Source organism: Myotis lucifugus, unplaced genomic scaffold (genome assembly GCF_000147115.1).
Source record: "Myotis lucifugus unplaced genomic scaffold, Myoluc2.0 scaffold_598, whole genome shotgun sequence".
In the NCBI taxonomy this organism is placed as follows: domain Eukaryota; kingdom Metazoa; phylum Chordata; class Mammalia; order Chiroptera; family Vespertilionidae; genus Myotis; species Myotis lucifugus.
The window spans coordinates 263,875-286,451 of NW_005871646.1; the positions used below are offsets into that span (position 1 = coordinate 263,875).

General features: G+C 50.4%; 2 protein-coding genes across 3 annotated transcripts in view; one reads left to right on the forward strand and one right to left on the reverse strand.

The window, feature by feature from the left end:
• Nucleotides 1–4,825, forward strand: part of KNOP1 (lysine rich nucleolar protein 1) — a 17,228-nt gene extending 12,403 nt beyond the window's left edge. The window contains exons 4-5 of the mRNA XM_014446991.2: nucleotides 1,934–2,011; nucleotides 2,857–4,825. Of these exons, the coding sequence (XP_014302477.1) occupies nucleotides 1,934–2,011; nucleotides 2,857–3,165 (387 nt within the window). The 3' untranslated portion in view covers nucleotides 3,166–4,825. The remainder of the gene's footprint in view (nucleotides 1–1,933; nucleotides 2,012–2,856) is intronic.
• A 468-nt stretch (nucleotides 4,826–5,293) lies between these two features.
• Nucleotides 5,294–22,577, reverse strand: part of VPS35L (VPS35 endosomal protein sorting factor like) — a 161,077-nt gene continuing 143,793 nt past the window's right edge. For both annotated transcript variants that reach the window (XM_014446990.2, XM_006104719.3), the window contains 4 exons: nucleotides 16,438–16,603; nucleotides 12,695–12,813; nucleotides 6,627–6,773; nucleotides 5,294–5,789 (listed from right to left, as the gene is read on the reverse strand). In XM_014446990.2, coding sequence (XP_014302476.1) covers nucleotides 5,691–5,789; nucleotides 6,627–6,773; nucleotides 12,695–12,813; nucleotides 16,438–16,603 — 531 coding nt within the window. In that variant the 3' untranslated portion in view covers nucleotides 5,294–5,690. The remainder of the gene's footprint in view (nucleotides 5,790–6,626; nucleotides 6,774–12,694; nucleotides 12,814–16,437; nucleotides 16,604–22,577) is intronic.

The following is a 22,577-nucleotide window of genomic DNA, read 5'->3' on the forward strand; positions in this document are numbered from 1 at the left end:
GTCCCCACCCATGCACCAGGCCTCTATCCTATATAATAAAAGGGCAATATGCAAATTGATCCTAACAGCAGAACGACTGGGAATGACTGGTCACTATGACACACACTAACCACCAGGGGGCAGATGCTCAATGCAGGAGCTGCCCCCTGGTGGTCAGTGTGCTCCCACAGGGGGAGCTCTGCTCAGCTACAAGCCAGGCTGATGGCTGCCAGTACAGCAGTGGTGGTGGGAGCCTCTCCCGCCTCCTCAGCAGCGCTAAGGATGTCCGACTGCAGCTTAGGCCTGCTCCCCGCTGGCAAGTGGACATCCCCCGAGGGGTCCCGGGCTGCCAGAGGGATGTCTGATTGCCAGCTTAGGCCTAATCCCCTGGGGAGTGGGCCTAAGCCAGCAGGTGGTCCGAGACTGTGAGGGCACAGGCCGGGCTAAGGGGACCCCCCCCCCCCCCCCGCACAAATTTTTGTGAACTGGGCCTCTAGTTTATTTACTAAAAAAAAAAGTTCCGTCATTTTGACGTATGTACGTATGTGCTTTATGTTTTTTATTATTTGTTTACCACAAGTAAGTGTCAGGAATTGTTATCTTTCTTTTAAAATGTTTTTACTGTTTTACTTTTAATTACTGCTGTGTATGTGCTCCATGTAAGTGACATAGGTGCTTATGTAGGTGGGACCGCGCTACGTTGCGCGGACCTACTATATCTCCCCATTTTGCCTGACTTTCTGTGTTTATTCCTATGAATTAGATGAAATAGCTTTTTCTCCCAATCTTGAAAAAGTGGCCTCTGGCCCTGGCCAGTGTGGTTCAGTTGGTTGAACATGGTCCCATGCACCAAGTGTCACGAGTTTGATTACTGGTCAGGGCACATGCCTGGGTTGCTGGCTTGATCCCCAGTAGGGGGCATGTAGGAGACAGCTGATTGATGTTTCTCACATTGATGTTTCTCTCTCTCCCTCTCTCTCTAAAAATCAGTAAAACCATATATATTTTTTAAAAGTGGCCTCTGGGTAGACTGTGTGCTGGGCTGTTTGGCAGGCTGCTGGTCATCTGGTTGGGTGTGCTCAGGGCCTGGTGTGCTGCCTGGCCAGGTGTGGATTTCTGGTGAGGGAGGCATCCTGGTGTTTGCCTGCCTCTTTGCCCTGGTTACCTGGGTGGCCTGCTTGGTATCCAGGTGTCCATAAGGTGCTTCCTGTTGCTTTTGTTGTCTGTTGCACAAGCTGGGTCTCAGCAGGGTTGCTTGGGTATGCACATGACAGCCCTACTAGCTCTGTACTCTCTCCAGGCGGCAAGCTCGGCACACACCCAGTGGGAGCATGCAGCACCCTGATGTGCCTGCTGGATTAATCTCCAGGTGGTGGCGCTAGTCCAGGTGGGGTGGCTGGGTTTGCACTACTGTTGCCCTGCAGGTAAACCCAAGACCCTGGAAAGAGCTCCCACCCACTATCATGTGAAGGGGAAATGTAAACAGTGACTCTCACCATTCCTCCGGTCCTGGAGAGCTCCCCAGCTCCCAAGAGCGCGCTCGGTTCCCAGCATTCTCTGCGGTCTCTCTTGATTGCGGTGCAGAAGCTGCGCAGTTGGCCCTCAGTTGTTTCTCAGGAGGAGTTGCTCTAGTGTACTGGACATCCCATGTGACCTTGAGAGGGCAGCTCAGTGTCCTCCTATGCCACCTTCTTGGATCTGCCTCTTGAAAATTCATTTTTAAGGAAAGGCTCAGCAAGGAGAAGTGAGGCCTGCCTGCTTTCAGGCTCAGGGATCACAATCCTTAAGATGCTCAGAGCTCCTTCAGACAAATGCCTTCCCCAAGTTGCAGCTGAGTAAAGCTGTGCTCTCCTGTCACCCTCCAGTCCCTCTGCCCCACCTTTGTTCTGGGTTTTAAGCTCAAAGGATAACTTCTGTGTCTCATTTCTTTTTATCTTTCCTCCCCCTTGCTCAGGTGAGGCGAAAAGCCTTGCAGGAAGAAATTGATCGTGAGTCAGGCAAAACGGAAGCCTCTGGAACCCAGACGTGGACAGTAAGTGTGATGCCAGCGCTCTTTGAGGTAGTCCGTCAGTGTCCTGAGCCCTCCCCTCCTGGCAGCGTGAGGAACTGAGTGAGGAGACCCCAACCCCCTGCCTCAGAACTGTCCTGGGTTCATTTCCTTCCTGACTCTGGGACACATGGCTTCAGAGTCCTTTTCTTGGGGAGCTGAGTTCTTGCCTCTCCACAGACTCAGAAAGGAAGGGCTTCTTTTCTTAGGTCACTGCTCTGAAGGGTGAAAGTGGGTGATTTGTGCATGGGTGGTAGGGTACTCTGGACAGGAATCGTGAGCCCTAAGTTCAGGGTCTGGCTTAGCCTCTGACTTGGCTGTGTGACCCTTTACTTCTCCGAGCCTCCACTCCCTTTCTGCTACAAATCGGGTGCTTCTGCGAATAGAAATGCATTTCACATTGCCACTTGCCCTCCTCCTCCTCCTCCTCCTCCTCCTCCTTCTCTAACTGACAATAACCTTGGGCTGGTGGATGGATGGGTGGCCAGGTGGTGAGGTGAGGTGTGCTGGAGGTGAGGTGTGCCAGGCTATTTGCCATGAGTTAGGGGAGGAGTAAAGTGGGCAGGCAGCTTGGCGCGTGAAAGGTGCTCTCTGGTGCTGGCCAGACGTGAGATGGGATTCTAGTGGGGTCACTGATTAGGCTTGTGTCCTAGTTAAGCTGCAAACGTATCAGTGAAGTGGGAGAAGCAGCAGTATTCCTGAGTGCAGATGGAGCAAGTGTCTGGTACAGAACAAGCACTCAATCAGCTGGGTCCTCCCTGGGGAGATGGTTCAGGAAGGGAAAGGGCTTTGGAAATGAGGAAAATAGCACCTTTTTTCTCTTAACACAGGGCACTCAGTTTGGCCAGTGGGATACTGCTGGTTTTGAAAACAAGGAACAGAAGCTGAAATTTCTCAAACTTATGGGCGGCTTTAAAAATCTGTCCCCTTCCTTTGGCCGCACCCCTGACACGACCAGGAGGCCTAACATGGCGCTGGACAGGACGGCGGCCAGCAGCCTGCAGCAGAGCCTGCAGCAGGACTACACGCGGGCCCTGAGCTGGAAGCATGGCGGGCGCACGGGCCTTGGCTTCGCCGCCCCAAACAAAGTCTTCTATATCGACAGGAACGCTTCCAAGTCCATCAAGTTTGAAGATTAAACTCTACTGTCTTGTCTCCTGAGTCAAAATTGCTTTTGTTACTCAGTTACGCAGATGAGAGCCTCTGACCAGCTCCTGCGAAGGTTAAGGAAGACTGGATGTGCTGGACGGCCTGGGTGGGGGCAGCACATGGTTCAGGAGCTGAGAAAACATGCGAGTGGCCAAAATCCACTATTTTCTGTACTAAGCCCTCCGTCCCTGATTGAAGACACCACTGTGTATAAATAACAGCTGTTTGTTGAAGACTTAGATGTGCCAGACACATACTAATATGTCTTACTTGCATTGATGTATTTAATTTTAACTATGCAATAGGTGCTGTTTTTATCCCCATCTTAATGGATGAGGAAACTGAGGTTCAGGGATGAAGTAATAACTGTCCAGGGTCACCCAGCCACTAAGTGCCAAGTGTACTTTTGTACCTCAAGCCCTACATTCACTGCTCTGGATGTCCCCCTCTGGGAATTTCTCCCAGAATACTCACTGGGGATAAAAAGACCTGATCGAAGGAACAGAAGTCTATTACATGTCTAAATCTCAGACAGGAAGTGGAGTTAGTGATAAGCAGAATAACAAGCTCACTTTCCTTTCCTGTCTCAGAGTAGCTGCAGGCAAGTAAGTATCTGAATTGCCACCAAGCAGGTGTGGCTGCCCCACGCACTGTGGGGACCATGTCCCAGCCTGAACTCCACAGCCAGTCTCAGAGCCCTAGGTACAGAGACCCAAGTGATGTGACCACCTTCTCCCCATTCAGCTAGAATTTTGCTTTCTAAAATACAGGTCCTGGTCGGGACATTTTCACATCATTTGGCTGCATGCCTCCTGCACACACCATTCAGGCAGGCCTACATGGCCAGGAGAGTCAGTCTCCGATGGCAGGAAGTCCTGATAGAGGGGTTGACCCAGCAACTCACCAGAGAACCGTTCTTTCCTCCCTGCTCCATCAGTGGCTCCTCAGATCGGTGGAGGGATGGCCATAGCAATTCCAGGCAGCTCATCAAGAAACTAGAACATTCCAGAGGAAGATGGAAACCCTGTGGCCCCTGACACAGAGGAAGGTTCTCCTCAGGCAAGCCAGCCAAGAGCAGTGAGGACGGATGCTGGTGGGAGGAGTAGGGGCAGAGGTAAGGCAGGCCTGCTAGGGCTCTGGCGAGCAAGCATTGGCCAGGTCAGGAGCCCTACAACTCTGCCCTGGCCAGTGCTGCTAAGTGGTTAGAGCATCGGCCTGTGCATCGAAAGGTCACGGGTTTGATGTCAGGTCAAGGTCAGGTACTTGGATTTTAGGTTCCATCCCTGGCCCGGTTGGGGAGCATGCAGAAGGCAACCAATCTATGTCTCTCCCCCACTCCCCTCCCCTCCCTCTCTGTCCATTCCATGCTCTAAAAAAAAAAAAAATCAATGGAAAATATATTCTTGGGTGTAGAAATCAGCTTTGCTGGGCCAGGCCACATGACAGTAGCTCTGGTGTATGTATGATCCACCTACTCAGGTTTTGTAATTAATTCTGTTTGAAGTGTACAGCCTCAACATAGAAGTAACTTTTTTAGGCACATAATTTGTGATTTTGTGAATTTTTTCATTTAAATAGTATCGTAGTAAAAGTGGTATTGGAAATAATTTTGCGAAATAAAGGCCACTTGGGGGTGTTTGGGCGATGCAACATGCTCTGAATTTCTGTGTATTTTGTTCCATGAAGGGCATTCTTTGGTACCTGCTGTTTAGTGGACGCCATTTCTCATCAGAAGTCCTTGTGGGTGGAGATGCAACTATTAGCCAAAAAATCTACAGTATGTTCTTGTAGTGAACTGTTAAAACATTAGTTTATATAAATTTATTTTTAAAATGATCTTAGCCACTTTTACTGAGATTGGCTGTGTGAATTGTAATCATGCATTTCACAGGGTGGAGACGAATGTAATCTATGTCCAGCACAATAATTTGGGTGCTTTTAATCTACAACTTTGATGCATTCTCTTCAACAGCCAATCAATATTAATACTCTATTGATTCAATCACATGCTATTTAGAATTATGGCAGCACAGCAAACTAGGCAATATGTTCAGAAACATTCTCCTTCTGGATGAAGAGAATCAGAAGTAATGAAATGAACAGCCATGAACATAAATATCCCTTCAGGAGGTTTATTCCATTATTACAGAACATGTTCAAAATCCAATCAAGAGCTGCTTTTTGATAGAAAAATCTTTTTTGAGCCTGCCTTTTATAAATCCTCCAGGGTTCTGTAGGCAACATTTAATTACAAACTCAAATTAGGGAGAGCAAACAGTGCCTCTTTTAAGGTTCTTTTTCCAATTAAAAAAAAAAAAAGACACCCCACCCCCCGAAAAGAAAGATGTTACTTGTATCCTGCCACTCAGTGAACAAGATGGGATTTAATGCTCTTACAATGCCACTTCTTCAGAATAACCTGGGTAGAGGCCAAAGCTTAAGACAACTGTCTATGTAAAAAGAAAGTAAAAAGCAGGTGTTTTCTGGATTTGGCACCAGAGCCCCTGGGGCAAAATCAGGTCCTTGTTTGCAAAGGAAGCCTAAGGGCCAGCTCAGTCAGATGAGTCATGTCTGGTTGTTCCCCTTGCTTCTTGATGTACTCCAGAGTTTTCACCTGGGAGGAAAAGGAAGGACTCATCTTTCTGTTCATAATTCCCTATCCTCGGAGCCAAGACTGCAACAAACCAGCCATGCTGGGACCTTCTAATTTTTTCTTAGCAGAGGACAGATCAAATCTTTGGAGGACAAAGGAGGAAAAGAAACCAGCAATATCCTATATAATAAAAGCCCAGCAACCAAAACAGTGGAACGACCAGAGACCAGAACACCACAGCCCCTTGCCCAGGCTGGCCCCACCCCCCAGGGAGTGGTTAGGGGCAATCAGGCAGGCAGGCAGAGGCAGTTAGGGATGATCAGGCAGGCAGGCGAGTGGCTAGGGGTGATCAGACAGGCAGGCAGAGGTGGTTAGGGACAACCAGGCAGGCAGGTGAGTGGTTAGAAGCGATCAGGTAGGCAAGTGGTTAGGGGCAATCAAGCAGGCAGGCGAGCAGTTAGGAGCCAGTGGTCCTGGATTGCGAGAGGGTGCAGGCGGCCTGAGGGACTACCTCCCATCCTGACCCCCCATGCAGGAATTTCGTGCACCAGGCCTCTAGTCTTTACATAAAACCTCTTGGGTTACCAACTGCCCTCAAATCCATTTGGATTTGAACATGAATGACTGATCTTTTAATATGTGTAGTTTTTATTCAGAGGGAATAAACTTTCAATGATGTTATATTTTGTAGAGCAAGGAAAGGACCCTGCAGAGATCTGGGGCCTAGCACCTCTAGGAGGGGAAGCAGGGCTCCTGGCCCCGATGCTGTGCTGCACCAGCTATGCTCTGGCCAGGAGGCTCAGGTAGCTCACCACACCTCCCGGACCCCAGGGGTGTGGGGGCCCCCTTGAGTCTCACCATGGTCCTGGTGTCCGCATAGCCATGCCTCTGGGCCAGGTGCCACAGGTTGACAGACAGCTGGTTGAGCCTGTTGTTGCGCAGATCCCCATGGGCCAAGATGCTGTTAAAGAAGGAAAGACCCAACAGGCTTTGGCGCTTCAGGGCCTGAAACAGAAAAGGGAGGTTACTGTCTGGCACTGGCCAGGGCTGGGGCCAGACAGTGGTGATGCTGGCCTGGGTCAAATGCCAGCTCTGCCACGGGCCTCCTGGAGGGCAAGCTGACTTCCCTCCCGAGTCCAGCTTCTGTGCTGGAGGCACAATGTCACAGACAGGGGAAGGGACGAGTGAGATGAGGTACGTAAAGCCCTGCTGCTTTGGAAAAGTGAAACGATCATTCGCAGATGACACAGCTATAGAAAGCGAGCCCTAAAGACCCCACTGAGACACGGTTAGAGCTGACAATGAATTCAGTAAAGAAGCAGGACACAACATTTGCATCAAAAAATAAATTTTATGCCCTAACCGGTTTGGCTCAGTGGATAGAGCGTCGGCCTGCGGACTGAAGGGTCCCAGGTTCGATACCGGTCAAGGGCATGTACCTGGGTTGCGGGCATATCCCCAGTAGGAGGTGTGCAGGAGGCAGCTGATTGATGTGTCTCTCTCATCGATGTTTCTAACTCTCTATCCCTCTCCCTTCCTCTCTGTAAAAAATCAATAAAATATATTTAAAAAAATAAAAATAAAAATAAAAAATAAATAAATTTTACCACAGAGGTGAAAACCATGTACTTGGAAAACATTGTTAAGACAATGAAGAAACTGAAGACACAAATAAATGGAAGCATAACTGTGCTCATGGATAGGAAGAAGTACCATTAAAATGTCATACTACCCAAAGCAATCTATACATTCAAAGCAGTTCCTATCAAAATACCAATGGCATTTTTCACAAAACTAGCACAAATAATCCTAAAATTTATATGGGATCCCAAAAGACCCCAAATAGTCACAACAATCTTGAGAAAGAAGAACAAAATTGGAGGAATCACATTACCTGATATCAAACTAGACTACAAGGCCATAGGAACCAAAACAGCATAGTACTGGCATAAAATAGATATACAGATCAATAGAACAAAATAGAGTCCAGAAATAAACCCACACCTTTATGGCCAATTAATATATTAAAAAGGAGGTAAGAACATGCAATGAGGTAAAGACTGTCTCTTCAATAAATGGACAGATATATGAAAAAACCACTTTCTTATATCATGTACAAGAATAAGCTCCTTGACCCCCTCCTCTCCACTCCTGCCCCACTCCCCAGGCCTACATCACACTATTATCTGTGTCCATGGGCTATGCATATCTACACTAATAAAAGAGAAACATGGTAATTAGCGTAAGACCGCTACCCTTTTCATTGGCTAATCAGTGAGTATATGCAAATTAACTGTCAGCCAAGACAGCGGCCGGCAGCCAGGCAGCTGGAAGCGAACATGAGGCTTGCTTGCTTCAGTGAAGGAGGACTCCAACGTTCCCCACCTGCGCTGCCGGCCTCTGAGCCGGCAGTTTGAAACATTCTAACAAATATAGAAGCTAAACAAAAGGCCAGGATCTCAGAGCTGGAGTTATACATTGTTTCGATTATAGAATGCTCAACAGCGGAAGCCTCAGAGCTAGAGCCAGAGCTAAAGCTGGCCCAGAATAAAATTTAAAAAAGAGAAAAAAAAAGGAGTGGTTGGGAGCTTCAGTCAACAACCGCCAGCCGGAAAGCAGCCCTCAGCCCCTCACCCAGACTGACCAGGCACCCCAGTGGGGACCCCCACCCTGATCCAGGACACCCTTCAGGGCAAACCAGCCAGCCCCTACCCATGCACCAGGCCTCTATCCTATATAGTAAAAGGGTAATATGCCTCCCAGCACCGGGATCAGCAGAGCCTCGAGGCCTCCTGGCACCAGATCAGCGTGACAGGGGGCAGCGCCCAAACCCCCTGATCGCCCTGAGGCTCTGTGTGTGACAGGGGGCGGGGCCACAACCTCCCTATCCGCCCTGCTCTGTTCGTGACAGGGGAAGGCGCCCCAATCCCCTGATTGCCCTGCGGCTCTGTGTGTGACAGGGTGCGGCGCCACAACCCCCCCCCCCCCCACAGGCCCTGCCTCTGTGTGTGACAGGGTAGAGCCATAACCTCCCCATCGGCCCTGCCCTGAGTGTGACAGTGGCTGCGACCCAAACCCCTGATCGGCCGTGCTCTGTGGGTGATAGAGGGCGGCACCCCAACCCCCTGATCTGCCCTACTCTGTGCGTGACAGGGGGGAGCTCCCCAACCCCCTGATGGGCCCTGCTCTGTGCATGACAGGGGGCAGCGCCCAACCCCCTGATTGGCCCTGCTCTGTGCGTGACAGGGGGTGGCGCCGCAACCTCCCCATCGACCCTGCCTTGAGTGTGACAGGGAGCGGTGCCCCAACCCCCCAATTGGCCCCACCCTGAGCGTGACTGAGGGTGGCATCTCAACCTCCCAATCCGCCCTGCTCTGTGCATGACAGGGGGCAGCGCCCCAACCCCCTGATTGGCCCTGCTCTGAGCCCGACCAGGGGCTGCACCTAGGGATTGGGCCTGCCCTCTGCCACCCAGGAGCAGGCCTAAGCCAGCAGGTCGTTATCTCCTGAGAGGTCCCAGACTGCGAGAGGGCACAGGCCAGGCTGAGAGACCCCCCTTTCCCCCCCAAGTGCACAAATTTTTGTGCACTGGGCCTCTAGTCCTATATAATAAAAGCCTAATATGCTAAGTATCCGGTTGGCCATTCAACCAATCAAAGCATAATATGCTAATGATATGCTAAGGCCGCTCAACCACTTGCTATGACGTGCACTGACCACCAGGGGGGCAGACAGTCGACCAGTTGCTATAATGTGCACTGACCACCAGGGGGCAGACGCTGCAATCAGGTTAACTTGCTGCTGGGGTCCGGCCAATCAGGACTAAGCGAGACAGGTTGGACATGCCCTGGAGCCCTCCTGCGGTCCCTCCCTGGCCCCAATTGTGCACCAGTAGGGTCCCTCAGCCTGGCCTGTGCCCTCTTGCAATCCAGGACCCCTTGGGGATATCGGAGAGCCAGTTTCAGCCCGATGGTGGAAGAACCGTTCTCTATGACACGCATTGGCCACCAGGGGGAAGACGCTCAAGGCAGAAGCTGCCCCCTGGTGGTCAGTACTCTCCCACAGGGGGAGCTCCGCTCAGCCAGATGCCGGGCTCACAGCTGGTGAGCGCAGTGGCAGTGACGGCAGCCTCTTCCGCTCTGCGGCAGCACTAAGGATGTCCACCTGCCGGCTTAGGCCCACTCAAGATCCCCTAAAGGCTCCAGGACTGCAAGAGGGCGCAGGTTGGGCTGAGGGATCCGTCCCCCGCCCCCCGAGAGCACAAATTTCGTGCACCAGGCCTCTAGTATGCATATAAGTTCTTTGTTTAATCTCTTCCTGTCTCCCCATCCCCTTCCCTCTGAGAATTATTAGTCTGTTTCATGTTTCCATGTCTCTGGATCTATTTTGTTTGTCAGTTTGTTTTGTTCATTAGATTCCACATATGAGTGAGATCATGTGATATTTGTCTTTCTCTGATTTGCTTATTTCACTTACCATGATACTCTCCAGGTCCCTCCATGCTGTCTCACAGGGTAAGAGATCCTTCTTTTTTACTGCTGCATAGTTTCCTGGGTGTAACTGTACCACAGCTTTCTTATCCACTCATCTACTGATGGACACTTGGGCTGTTTCCAGATCTTAGCTATTGTAAATAATGCTGCTATGAACACAGGGGTGCATATATTCTTTCTGATGAGTGTTTCAGGTTTCTAAGGATATATTCCTGGAAGTGGGATCACTGAGTTAAATGGCAGACCCATTTTTAATTTTTTGAGGAAACTCCACACTGTTTTCCTAATGGCTGCACCAGTCTGCAGTCCCACCAGCAGTGTATGGGGATTCCCTTTTCTCTTCATTCTCACCAGTACTTATTGCTTGTTGATTTATTGATAGCCAAAGTGTCTATTCAGGTCCTTTGCCCAGTTTTTAATTGTATTGTCTGTCTTCCTGGGCTGAGTTGTAGATGTTTTAATGTATTTTGGAAATTAACCCTTATCAGATGTATAATTGCCAAGTATGTTCTCCCTACAGTGGGCTCCCTTTTCACCTTGTTGGTGGTTTCCTTCCTGAGCAGAAGCTTTTTTGTTTGATGTGGTCCCATGTGTTTATTTTCTCCTTTGTTTCTCTTGCCCGAGGTGTTGTCACCAGTGAAAATTCTGCTCCATGTGATGTCTGATATTTTGCTGCCTACATTTTCTTCTAGGATTTTTATGGTTTCCTGACTTACATTTAAGTCCTTTATCCATTTTGAGTTTATTCTTGTGTATTGTGTAAGTTGGTGGTCTAGTTTCATTTTGTTTGCATGTATCTGTCCAAATTTCCCAATACCATTTATTGAAGAGACTGTCTTAACTCCATTGTATGCTCTTGCCTCCTTTGTCAAATATTAATTGAGTGTAATGGCTTGGGTCGATTTCTGGGGTCTCTGTTCTGTTCCATTGATCTATATGCCTATTCTTGTGCCAGTACCAGGCTGTTTTCATTACAGTGGCTTTGTAATATAGTTTGAAATCTGGTATTGTGATCCCTCCAACTTTATTCTTCTTTCTCAAGATTGTTGAGACTATTCGGGGTCTTTATTCAATTGACAGCTCAATTTTGAAAATGAAATGTATTTTATTTTATTTTTAAAAAAATATATTTTATTGATTTTTTACAGAGAGGAAGGGAGAGGGATAGAGAGTTAGAAACATCGATGAGAGAGAAACATCGATCAGCTGCCTTCTGCACACTCCCCACTGGGGATGTGCCCGCAACCAAGGTACATGCCCTGGACCGGAATCGAACCTGGGACCCTTGAGTCCGCAGGCTGATGCTCTATCCACTGAGCCAAACCAGTTAGGGCTGAAATGTGTTTTAATAAGCACTGCCTTTATAATTATTCAAAGTGTGTGTACATCTTCTTTTGGGGGACACCCTATATGTAAGACCTAGAACCATAAACTTATTAGAAGGAATCATAGGCAGTAAACTCTTTGACATTTATCTTAGTTATTTTTTTTTTTATAGATATGCCTTCTTAGGCAAGGGAAACGAGAAAAAATAAACAAATGGGACTATATCAAATTTAAAAAGTTTTTGCACAGCAAAAGAAACCATCAACAAAACAAAAAGACAACCCACTGAATGGGAGAAAATATTCTCCAATGATACATCCAATACAGAATTAATATCCAAAATTTATAAACAACTCATATAACTTAACACCAAAAATCCATTAAAAAATGGGCAGAGGACCTGAATAGACATTTCTCTAGATGACACTGAGAAGGCCAATAGACAAAGAAGCTCAACTCATCAGAAAAACACAAATTAAAACCACAATGAGGTATTACCTCACACCTGTCACAGTGGATATCTATCATCAATAAGTCAACATTCAAGTGTTGGTAAGGATGTGGAGAACAGGGAACCCTTGTGCACTGTTGGTGGGATTGTGGGTGCGGGTACCATGGAAAACAGTATGGAGTTTTCTCAGAAAATTAAAAATAGAACTACGTATGATGCAGCAATTGCACTGCTGGGTATTTATCAAAGGAAATACAAAACACTAATTTGAAAATATATATTCACCCCTATGTTCATTGCAGCCTTATTTACAACAGCCAAATAAGGAAGTAACCCCAGTGCCCATCAGTAGACCCGTGGATAACGAAGAGGTGGTGCATGTATACAGTGGAGTATTAGTTGGCCATCAAAAAGAATGAACTCTGACCACTTGTGACACATAGATGGACCTAGGGGCACTACACTGTGATGTCCCTGGGCAGTAAGGGCCCCCGGGAGGCAGCAGGCCCACCAAGAGCTGAGCGAGGCTCCATGGTCACATGTGAACACATCACTCCCATGAACGTTTCCAGAATGAACCCACATCCAACCACCCGGAAAATCGTGCCTTTAGAGCAAGCGAGCGAGCAGCAGGGTTGGGCTAGCAGGGCACCCACCTCGTCCTTGGCCAGGGCCCTCAGGTGCTCCAGGATCTGGGCCATCACCGTCTCACACAGCTTGTTGTTCTCAGCCAGAAACTTGGAATCTCCCCCGTAGAGGCTGTCGTTGGAGTCCACTAAGGAGACAAAGCAGAGTGGAGACATTGTGGCTGCTCTGGTGGGCGCCAGCGGGCGGGTCAGCAGGAGCGGGAACCGCAGCAGGGTAGATGGAACGGCCAAACTTCCCACCAGGCTTGGAGCATTCTGGATGCTGGAGCCAGAGGCCAGGGTGTGGAGTGCCATCAGAACCCTGGCGACCACCAGGCAGGGCCAGCACCACGTGCCTCCTGGTGCCAGGCACTGGGCGGGACGCTTTCAGCATGGACCGCGAGTCCTCACAGCCAGAAGATACTGACATCTCCCCTGGATGTGACATCTCCTCTGGACCGATGGGAAACAGGCTCAGAGGTGGTCCCAGCTGGTATCCAAAGCCAGGAAGTCCCGCTCTGGGGCCTCAGCTGTTTCCACTCAGCCAGCTGCCTGCCTAGTCCCCCACAGTGGGACTGTGCTCAACCTCATTAGCCCTCAGAGAAATGCCCCCCACCAAGCTCCCGCAGGCTGACTCTAAAGCTCTGTATGTCTCCTGCGAACTTGAATCCTTTGAAAACTCTTGCCCAAAAGTCCCCCCTCTGTGTCTAGTCAGCTGGGCCTTCCCCCTCCTTCCTGTGGGCTGAACGAACCCAGAGCTGACCCTTGGGGAGGGAGGCGAGGCAGGCTGGTTTCCACGTGTTACCCTTGGAGCAGTCTCCGAGTCGGCACATACAACCCGCTGCTCGCTCTGTAACAGTCGAGCAGTGTCTGGTGTATTTTGGACCGGAATGCATTTAAAGTCCCTGTGTGAGGCTTCAGTAGTTTTATTTCTTTCCTCTGTCTGGGGTGGGGGAGGGGAGGGGCAGGGCTGCTGTGACATTTAGGGCCCATAACGATGCCACAGCCCTGCCCGCAGAGCCCGCTCTTTCCCTCCCGGCAGTGCCCATGTGCGCTCACTCCCTGATTCCTCGAGGCCTGGATGTGGTCAAGCATTGTCCCAGGTGTGGTGACATCTGATAAACCAGAGGCCATGCTGGTAATGGCACTAATAAACTTTGTGGTTTAAGGTATTTAATAAAATGAGTTCAATTCAGCGCATCTGCAGGAATATAACTTGCTGTGCTCTTAATTGTCCAGGCCACAGGGAAGTTGAGAAACAGTCCATGGAGCCCTCCCACCTAGAATCAGCCCTCCTGCTGCTCTTGGGCCCACCCTCACCTGCCCCCCTCCCAGCGGTGCACAAGCACAGCCTGAAAGGAGAGGGCCGTGATGCTCAATCCCCCCCTCCCAACCCCCTCCCCCTCCGTCCCCAAGTGCTCTCCCTGTCCACACTGCACGCCTGCTCTCATGCATGAAGCACTGGAGTTCTTGATCTAGATAACGTCAAAACTTTCTCTTCATTAATCTGGAAAGAAAGCAGCCAAGCCGTCCTTCATAAATGCAAAAAGTATCTGGCCCAGCTTTTCAGAAGCCCTGACCCTCGCTGGTTTGGCTCAGCAGATAGAGCATCGGCCTGAGGACCTGTAGCTCAGTTACAGGTTCCCTGGCCCTGGTTGGGGTGCGTGCAGGAGGCAACCAATTGATGTGTCTCTCTCAGGTCGATGTTTCTCTCTGTGTCTCCCTCTCCTTTCCACACTCTCTAAAACTAATGAAAAAATATCCTCGGGTGAGGATTAACAGAAAAAGGAAAATAAAAGGCTGCCTAGAATGAGGAGGGGGTGGGGAAGGGAACTCGCAGCCCCAGACCGCTTCCTACTGACAGGTCAAGTCACCAGTGCATTCGAAGTAAACAGCTGGGCCAAGAGGAAGGCAAAGAAAACCCATCCTTTCGCTTGCTTTCCTCTCTCAAAGCCAGGAAGGAGCCTCAGCCTGTAACTCTAGCCACGCCCCTTGTAGCTCCGCCCTGCGGTCTCCCTGTGTGGGGAGGTCACCTGGAGAGGAGAGCCCTCCTCGGAAGGGGCCTCTGTACAGACCCCTCCACTTGCCCAACACAAAGAGGAGATAAACTGCCCACAGATACAGGGACTGTGCTCAACCTCATTAGCCCTCAGAGAAATGCAAATGACACGCATCAGAAGGTCCCAATCACAACGACCGGCCACACCGGGACGACTGGAACCCTTCATGACAAGTGTCACTGGTGCAACCTTTGAGAAACTGCCCAGAACCAGCGGAGCCGAGCGCCACCATTTCAAGCAGCTGAGGGCACACCCAGCACAGTGTGCACAAGAACCAAATGCACTCAGACAGCCAGGCTGCAAACACAGACGCCTGTCATACAGGGAGTGAGCCCTGGTGCACCACCCCGTGGGCAGACAGGGCAGTGTGAGTAGGACTGCAGTTCCAGCTCAGAGGAATCTCACAGACTCAACATGGAATAAAGAGGTCAGACACCAAAGAATGCTTCCTGAATGAGCTCATTTACATAAAGTCAAAATGGCAACGAACCGGGAGTGCCAGCGGGCAGGCTAGTGCCATCTGGAGAGGAGGGCACTGGTGCCACTGGAGCAGGCGTGGGCCTGGGGACCAGCAGTACCCAGCTTCCTGCTATAGGTGACTACCTGGGTGCACTCACTGTGTGACAGCTCACTGAGCTGTGTAGTCTGTGGTATGTACGTCCTGTTATACTTAATTAAGACGTTTTTGCTTTGTAATCAAGGAGGTAGCATAATATGTGCCCCACAGTCCTGCATGTGAATTCCACTCCCCTCACGAGGGCCTGGGCCCTGATCTCTGTGGCTGCTAAACCACCTGGTCTTTCCGAGTCTCTGCTGGTGGATGCGGATGCCTGTCCTCATCACGGTGCTGGGAGGGTTCAAGGAGAAAGAGGCCCCTGGAGTCGGGGTGGCAACTGCCTGCAGTGGAAGCTCCCCTCCCCTACAGGGCCAGCCTCCCTGAGAACAGCTCTCCCACCAGCTTCCAATCCCGGCCACAGAGCCCTGAGAGCTAGGGCCGGGACTCCCCACTCAGACTTGTGCCCCGAACCTTTCACACGGAGAGACCATTGCTTAAACCCCAAAGTATACAATTACTGGCCAAAGCATTTTTAACAATAGGGCCATTTTTTTGGAAATCAAAAATTAGAACTGAGGCTCAGAGAGCAGTGGGCTGGAACTGGGACGTCTCTGCCACACACAGGATGTGAGGTGCTGCTCCCAAAGCTGCAGCAGCAAGTTCAGGCCGGCAACACCAGCCACCACGCCATCCTTCCTCCCAGCATCTGCCGGGCTGGCTGAGCTCGGCACCACTGGGAGTCATAGGCAAATACCCAGACCAGGGCCGCCTGAGGCTGGGGTCTGAGCAGGCCGGTGCCTGCCACTCATGCAGGTGCACACCTCACCACCAGCCGAGGCTGTTCTGTAGGACCCCACAGGCAGCAGCGACCCAAAGAGGAATTTTCTGGATTCATCTCAGTGTCAAATCTGGGCCCTTGAATGCTTGTTAGAAGGCACAGATCTCAGGTCTCTTCCTGGGACTCTAATTTAGAAGGGCAGACGGGCTCAGGAACCAGGTAATTCTTACACTGGGCAAGTTTAGTGAGACGCTGGACTGGAAGTGGAAGTCCGTGGTAGGTAAGCACAAGGCAGATTAAATGAAAAAAAAAAAGAAGACAATTTTACTAGACTCTCATGAAACTTCAGCCCCGTGCACTTGGTGGCAGGCCTGGCTACCTTTGTCCACGTGGTAGAGGTAGGTTTCCTGGCTCATGGCGGACAGCAGGTGCAGCACGTAGGTGTAGATTCGGATCCTGTCATCACTGGTGTCCTCCCAGGTGTAGTCCTGGATCACGTTGAGAAGCTCTCGAACAAGGAACAGGACCCCATGCTCAGGATGATCCTAGCGGAGAACCATAAAGGCACATGTTCCCAGGTCTGATCAAGAGAAAAACCCAGACGGAAACTCAGGGCCCTCCCCTGTCAGCTGTGGAGGTGAAGTGCCTGAGACTGGCTATGAACAGGCCTGGGAGAGCTGTGGTCAAACCAAAGTGAAATGCTAAGATGCCACCCACCCCACTCGGCAGCACACTGCAGGCTGGGCAGGCAGCTCTGAGAGCCTCCCTGTGTGACCCCAGGTACGGGAAAGCAGTTACCTGTTAGCTAATGGCCTGCTTACAAAGCTACAATCCTGCTCTCACACACGGAGCAGTGAACACCCATCCTCCAGCTACAGACACCAGGCGCAGGCCTCGGCAGACGCACAGCCCCGCCTACTCCACGTGAAGCTCCCAAAGGACGCAGTTAGCATGAGGCCCTGACGTAAAAGCAGCCTCGCTCGGGAGGGCACTCTGCATCGCTACAGCTAAACTGAGGACCCTCTCGGGAGAAGGAAAATCCAAGACAGTCGCAGAGCCAGTAAGAGTATTTCTCAGATGCTGAGCTGGATCGAAAAGGAGTGTTGGGATGCAGAAAAGTCTGCTGCTTTGATTCCGTTCCAAAAAGGACTATTGGACTGTGTGGCTCCCCTGCTCACACCCTTTAGAGACCCCACCCACCAAGTCCATGGTCAGCGCTTGTCCTCAGGGCCTCTGGCCAGGCTGGCACCTTGTCCTCGCCCATGCTAGCTGCCCCTATAGGACTCCTGGGACCAGCTGGGCCACTCGGATCCTGCAGGACACAGGGCACATCAAAGGTTTAGTGGCACTGTCTGGTAAAGGATTAATTATAAGACGAAGGGAACTGGGGAGGCACCCAGGGCCTAGCCACAGCAGGAAGCGTCCCCACCCTTGGGCTGAAAGCAACATCACTGGATGGTCAGGCTCTGCAGCAGGAGAGGCGCCCGCAAGGCCCTGGGGGTAGCCTCTAAGAAACCACATCCCCCACTTGCTGCCCCACCTCTGACCCCATGACTCTGGCGCCAGCTGGCTGAGCTGGGAGCTGGAAGCCCAGGCAAGGCAGCCCCAGAGGCCAGGCTCCCAGACAGCTAGGATGGGGGTGCTGAGGCATCGTGCCAAGGAGCTCTGCCTCAGGCCCTCCTGCTCCCTCCGCTGGACTCTTTACCTGCGAGACTTTGTCAAGGCCGCGCCAGCTCAAAGACAGCCTGGACCAGTGGTCGGCAACCAGTGGCCGCGAGGTCCAAAAGGTTGGTGACCACTGGCCTACATCTCACCTCATACCTTAGCTCCTCAAGGCTCCCCATCGTCCTCCTCTTTGCTACTTTAATCCTCACCGGAGGATATGTCTATTGATTTTTTTTTAATTTTAGAGAGAGGAGAAGGCGGGGAGAGAGAAACATCAATCGGTTGCCTCCCCTATGCGCTCCGACCAGGCTCCCCTCATCCTTCTTTTCCCCCCTCATCCTTCTTTTTCCCAAGTCATCCCGCTGTCTCCTCCAGGGCGGGCCCCACCGCCTTAAGTGATCGTCTTTACTCCTTCAGTGACCCCCACAGCACCTCCTGGTCTGTCTGTTTCTCTCTCATTCCCGCCTGCAGCCTCCAGGACAGACTACCCATCGTGTTTGCCAAGAGCGCACCTCCAGTGTGAGCGGTGCCCCCCGGTTCCTGGGAGGGTGGTGGGCACAGAGGGCACTCGGTAAGTAGTGTTGCATGGATTATACTTTTGAGCACCTTCTCTCTGCTCAAAGCACTGAGGTGGCTATAAAAACAGAATAGTAGCTGACTTTTATGGTAGCTTTTCCATGTTCCGGGAAGATGCTGTCATGATATGATGACACCACTCTCCCTCCACACCCCCGTTTCAGGTGGGAATACGGCCGCTGAGAGGGTTAAGTGGCCCAGAGACCCGGGATATGCACTGGCAGCCCCGCTCCACACCACCACACTCCTCCCAGAGGCACTCACACCGCCTCGGCACAGAGGAGACCTGGCGACTCATGGAGCCGGCTCCTGGGTGCTGGCCAGTCTGACAGGGGCTAGAGGACAGAGGGGCTGTGGCAGGGCGTCGGCCAGCACAGCCAGCATGTCTGAACCCCATTTCCCCTGGGTGGGAGTGAGGGGCGGCTGAGACGGTGTAGACACCTGGAGGAAGACAGGCCACCCCACGGTAGGCAAAGTGCCTAAGTGGGGAGGTGGACGAAGGGAGTCTCGGGCCTTTGACAGACCTGCCCCAGCCCTAAACTGCATAAGCTGCCCTTCCACAGACCAGCCCCTCCCACGCACACACAGGTCTAGTAGATGCAGACACAGTGTGAACACTGTGGTGGCTACTGGCCCATTGTAAGAGGCATATAAGTGTTGGTTGAATAAATAATAAAGATCCTTATTATTGCACTAGAGGCCCAATGCACAAATTCGTGCACCAGTGAGGTCCCTCGGCCTGGCCTGTGGGATTGGACCAAAACTGGCTCTTCGACATCCCCAAGGGGTCCTGGATTGCGAGAGGGCACAGGCCAGGCCGAGGGACCCCACCAGTGCACAGTGGGGGCCAGGGAGGGATGTGGGAGGTTGGTCAGCCGGGGAGGGACTGCGGGAGGGCTCTAGGGCATGTCCAGTCTTTCTGACTCAGTCTCGATTAGCCGGACCCCACCAGCAAGCTAACCTACTGGTTGGAGCGTGTGCCCCCTGGTGATCAGTGCATGTCATAGCAGCTGGTCAACCAGTCGACTGTCTGACCACTGGTGGTCAGTGCATGTCATAGCGTGCGGTTGAGCGGCCTTAGCATATCATTAGCATATTATACTTTGATTGGTTGAACAGCCAACCAGTCCACCAGACACTTAGCATATTAGGCTTTTATTATATAAAACTAGAGGCTTGGTGCATAAAATTCGTGCACTGGTGGGGGGGATGTCCCTCAGCCCAGCCTGCACCCTCTCCAATCTGGGACCCCTTGGGGAATGTCTGACTACCAGTTTAGGCCTGATCCCGCACCAGCAGTTGAACATCTCTCTCACAATCCGGGACTGCTGGCTCCTAACCACTTGCCTGCCTGCCTGATTGCCCTTAACTGCTTCTGCCTGCCAACCTGATCACCCCCTAACTGCTCCCCTGCTGGCCCCATCGCCCTCAACTGCCCTCCCGATTGCCCCCAACGGCCCTCCCCTGCCGGCCCGGTCGCCCCCAACTGCCCTCCCCTGCAGGCCCGGTCACCTCCAACTGCCCTCCCCTGCAGGCCCAGTCACCCCCAATGGCCCTCCCCTGCTGGCCTGGTCGCCCCCAACGGCCCTCCCCTGCCAGCCTGGTTGCCCCCAACGGCCCTCCCCTGCCAGCCATCTTGTGATGAGGTGAGGGCATCACGCGAGGGCGTGACACCACCTAGGCTTTTATTATATAGGATAGCATGATGTCCACACCACGTCTTGTGTGGCCAGTTACACACAATCTGTACCTGACCCCACCCAGTGGGCCCAGCACCAACACAACCAGTGGGCTTCACACCACACAGCGAGTGACCTAACTAGCTACACAAGTGGCACTGAACCCTGTGGGAGCAACCACGCCCAAGTGGGTAGCCCCTGCACAGCACCTCCTATAAAGTGACCGAGGTTTATCCTTACAGCCACCCAGCAGGAAGAGTAACCACACATGAAAGGGCTAACAGCATTCAAGACACAACTACAATGGGGATGCCTGCACAGAGCCCACAGAGACATCCCTGGAGCACAGAGCTCAGGTGATGTGGAGGACTGTGCCACTGAGCCCCAAGGCTCCCGAGACTGCACGTGCACCGCGGCTCGCACACCATGGTTGGAGTGAGCCTCACAGTCAGCCACGATGGGCCAACACAATCAGGAGTCAGGTACAATAGGAGGGCCCACATAACCCCACCAGGGGCCTTTCTTAGAGCACCCAGCTCAGGAGATCAAGGAGACTGCACCACTGGGCCCCACAGGACACCTACTGCATAATGTGACCACCCAAAGACTGGGACTCACAGAAGTTCTACCTAATACACAGAAACAAACACAAAGAGACAGCCCAAATGGAGAGATAAAGTGCAGGCCCCAAATGAAAGAACAGGAGGCATCTCAAGAAAAAGAGGTGAATAAAATGGAGACAAGCAATTTATCAGACATAGAGTTCAAAGTAATGGCTATGAGAATGCTCACAGAAGTTAGTGAGAACTACAACAGCATGAGGGGACATAGAAACCATAAAAAGAACCAGTTGAAAATGAAGAATACCATATCTGACATCAAGAATACACTGAAAGTGATAAAAAAGTAGGTAAGATGAAAGCAGAGGATGTAATCAGTGATTTGGAAGACAAAATAGAAAAAAAAACAAACACCCAATCAGAGCAGCTAAAGAATTATTAAAAAGCAGGGGAGTTACCAGGGTCTGGCCTATAGAGGGACTTTCAGTCCCACCAACAACACAGAGCAGGGTAAGGATTAAAAAAGGATAGAGAAGCTGTATAGCCTCAGAGGCCAACCCAAAAACACTGCCACCCAGAGGCTGAGCCACAAACTGACTCTTAGGGGAATACAAATTAAGGCAGACTGGATCACAAATACGGCCTGCTTTAAAATCAGGACTGTGATTTACAACACGGAGGAACAGTGTAATGCAGGGAAATTCAACACTCTCCTAAATACCTGGCAGGACTAAGGCGAACCAGGCTGAAGAGTAGAAGAACCGAAAGACCATCACTACTGCAAATTTTTTCTTTTTCTTTTTTTTTTATTTTTTCGCCTTTTTTCTAAGAAATCAATTTTTTTTCTTTTTCTTCTTTTTCCATCACCTGATTTTACCCTTTCAATTACCACATTTTTATTTTTAACCAGTATTATTACTGCTACCATTTTACCATTTTTTAAAGTGCCATTTTACTTTCTCTTTATTTTCTTTTGGATTAGTGTTCTCCATTCTATTTTCATCGTTCCTTTAGCATTAATTTTCCCTATCTCAATTTCACCTCTTTGCTAAAACCCTCTTCCTTACTTTTCCCCTTTTGGTGTCCTGTTTCTCTTACCCTATTCCTGCTTCAGATTTTCCCAATTCCTTCTTTTTACCCCCTGTCTAATTCCACCCTACTTATATATCCTATTTCCAATCTACTGCTCTAAATCCTTATATACCTATTCTTTATCCTTCTTCACTTTCCATACATTTTTTTTCTCTTATCTTTCTATTGTTTTCTTTTTTTTTTTAAAATATATTTTATTGATTTTTTTACAGAGAGGAAGGGAGAGAGATAGAGAGTTAGAAACATCGATGAGAGAGAAACATCGATCAGCTGCCTCCTGCACATCTCCCACTGGGGATGTGCCCGCAACCCAGGTACATGCCCTTGACCGGAATCGAACCTGGGACCTTTCAGTCCGCAGGCCGACGCTCTATCCACTGAGCCAAACCGGTTTCGGCTCTATTGTTTTCTTGATTGTTGAATATATTGGGCTTTGTTTTTATTTTTTTTTATTTGTTTGTTTGTTTTGTTTTGTGTTTTTTCTTCTTCTTTTTTAGGACTGGTTGTGAGGTTGTTTTTCTTTTTCTTTTTTTTTTCTGCTGGTTTTTCCCTTCCCTCCCCCACCCCACCCCGGTTATTTCTGTGCTTCTGTTTTCCCTTACCCCTCTTGATATTAATGGTGGTTTGTAGTTTGCATTCATCTCCAGGGATCTGTTGCTGGAATTTGTTGAGATTAGTGGCAGTTCTATTGGAGTTTGCTCCTCATACAAATAGTCTCTTCCCCGCTTCTACTTCATTCTCTTTTTTTGCTCTCTTTTTTCCCCCCTCTTTTTTCCCAATTCTATTTTTGCACTCCTTTTTTGTTTGTTTTTTTCTTATTTTTCTTTTCTGTTCTCTCTTTTATCTTCTTCTCTTCTTTCTCCCTTATCCCCTAATTCTCTTAATTCAGGTGGTCACCTTTATTTGGGGTTAATAATATTGTGAATATACTTGTGTTCAGTGCCTGG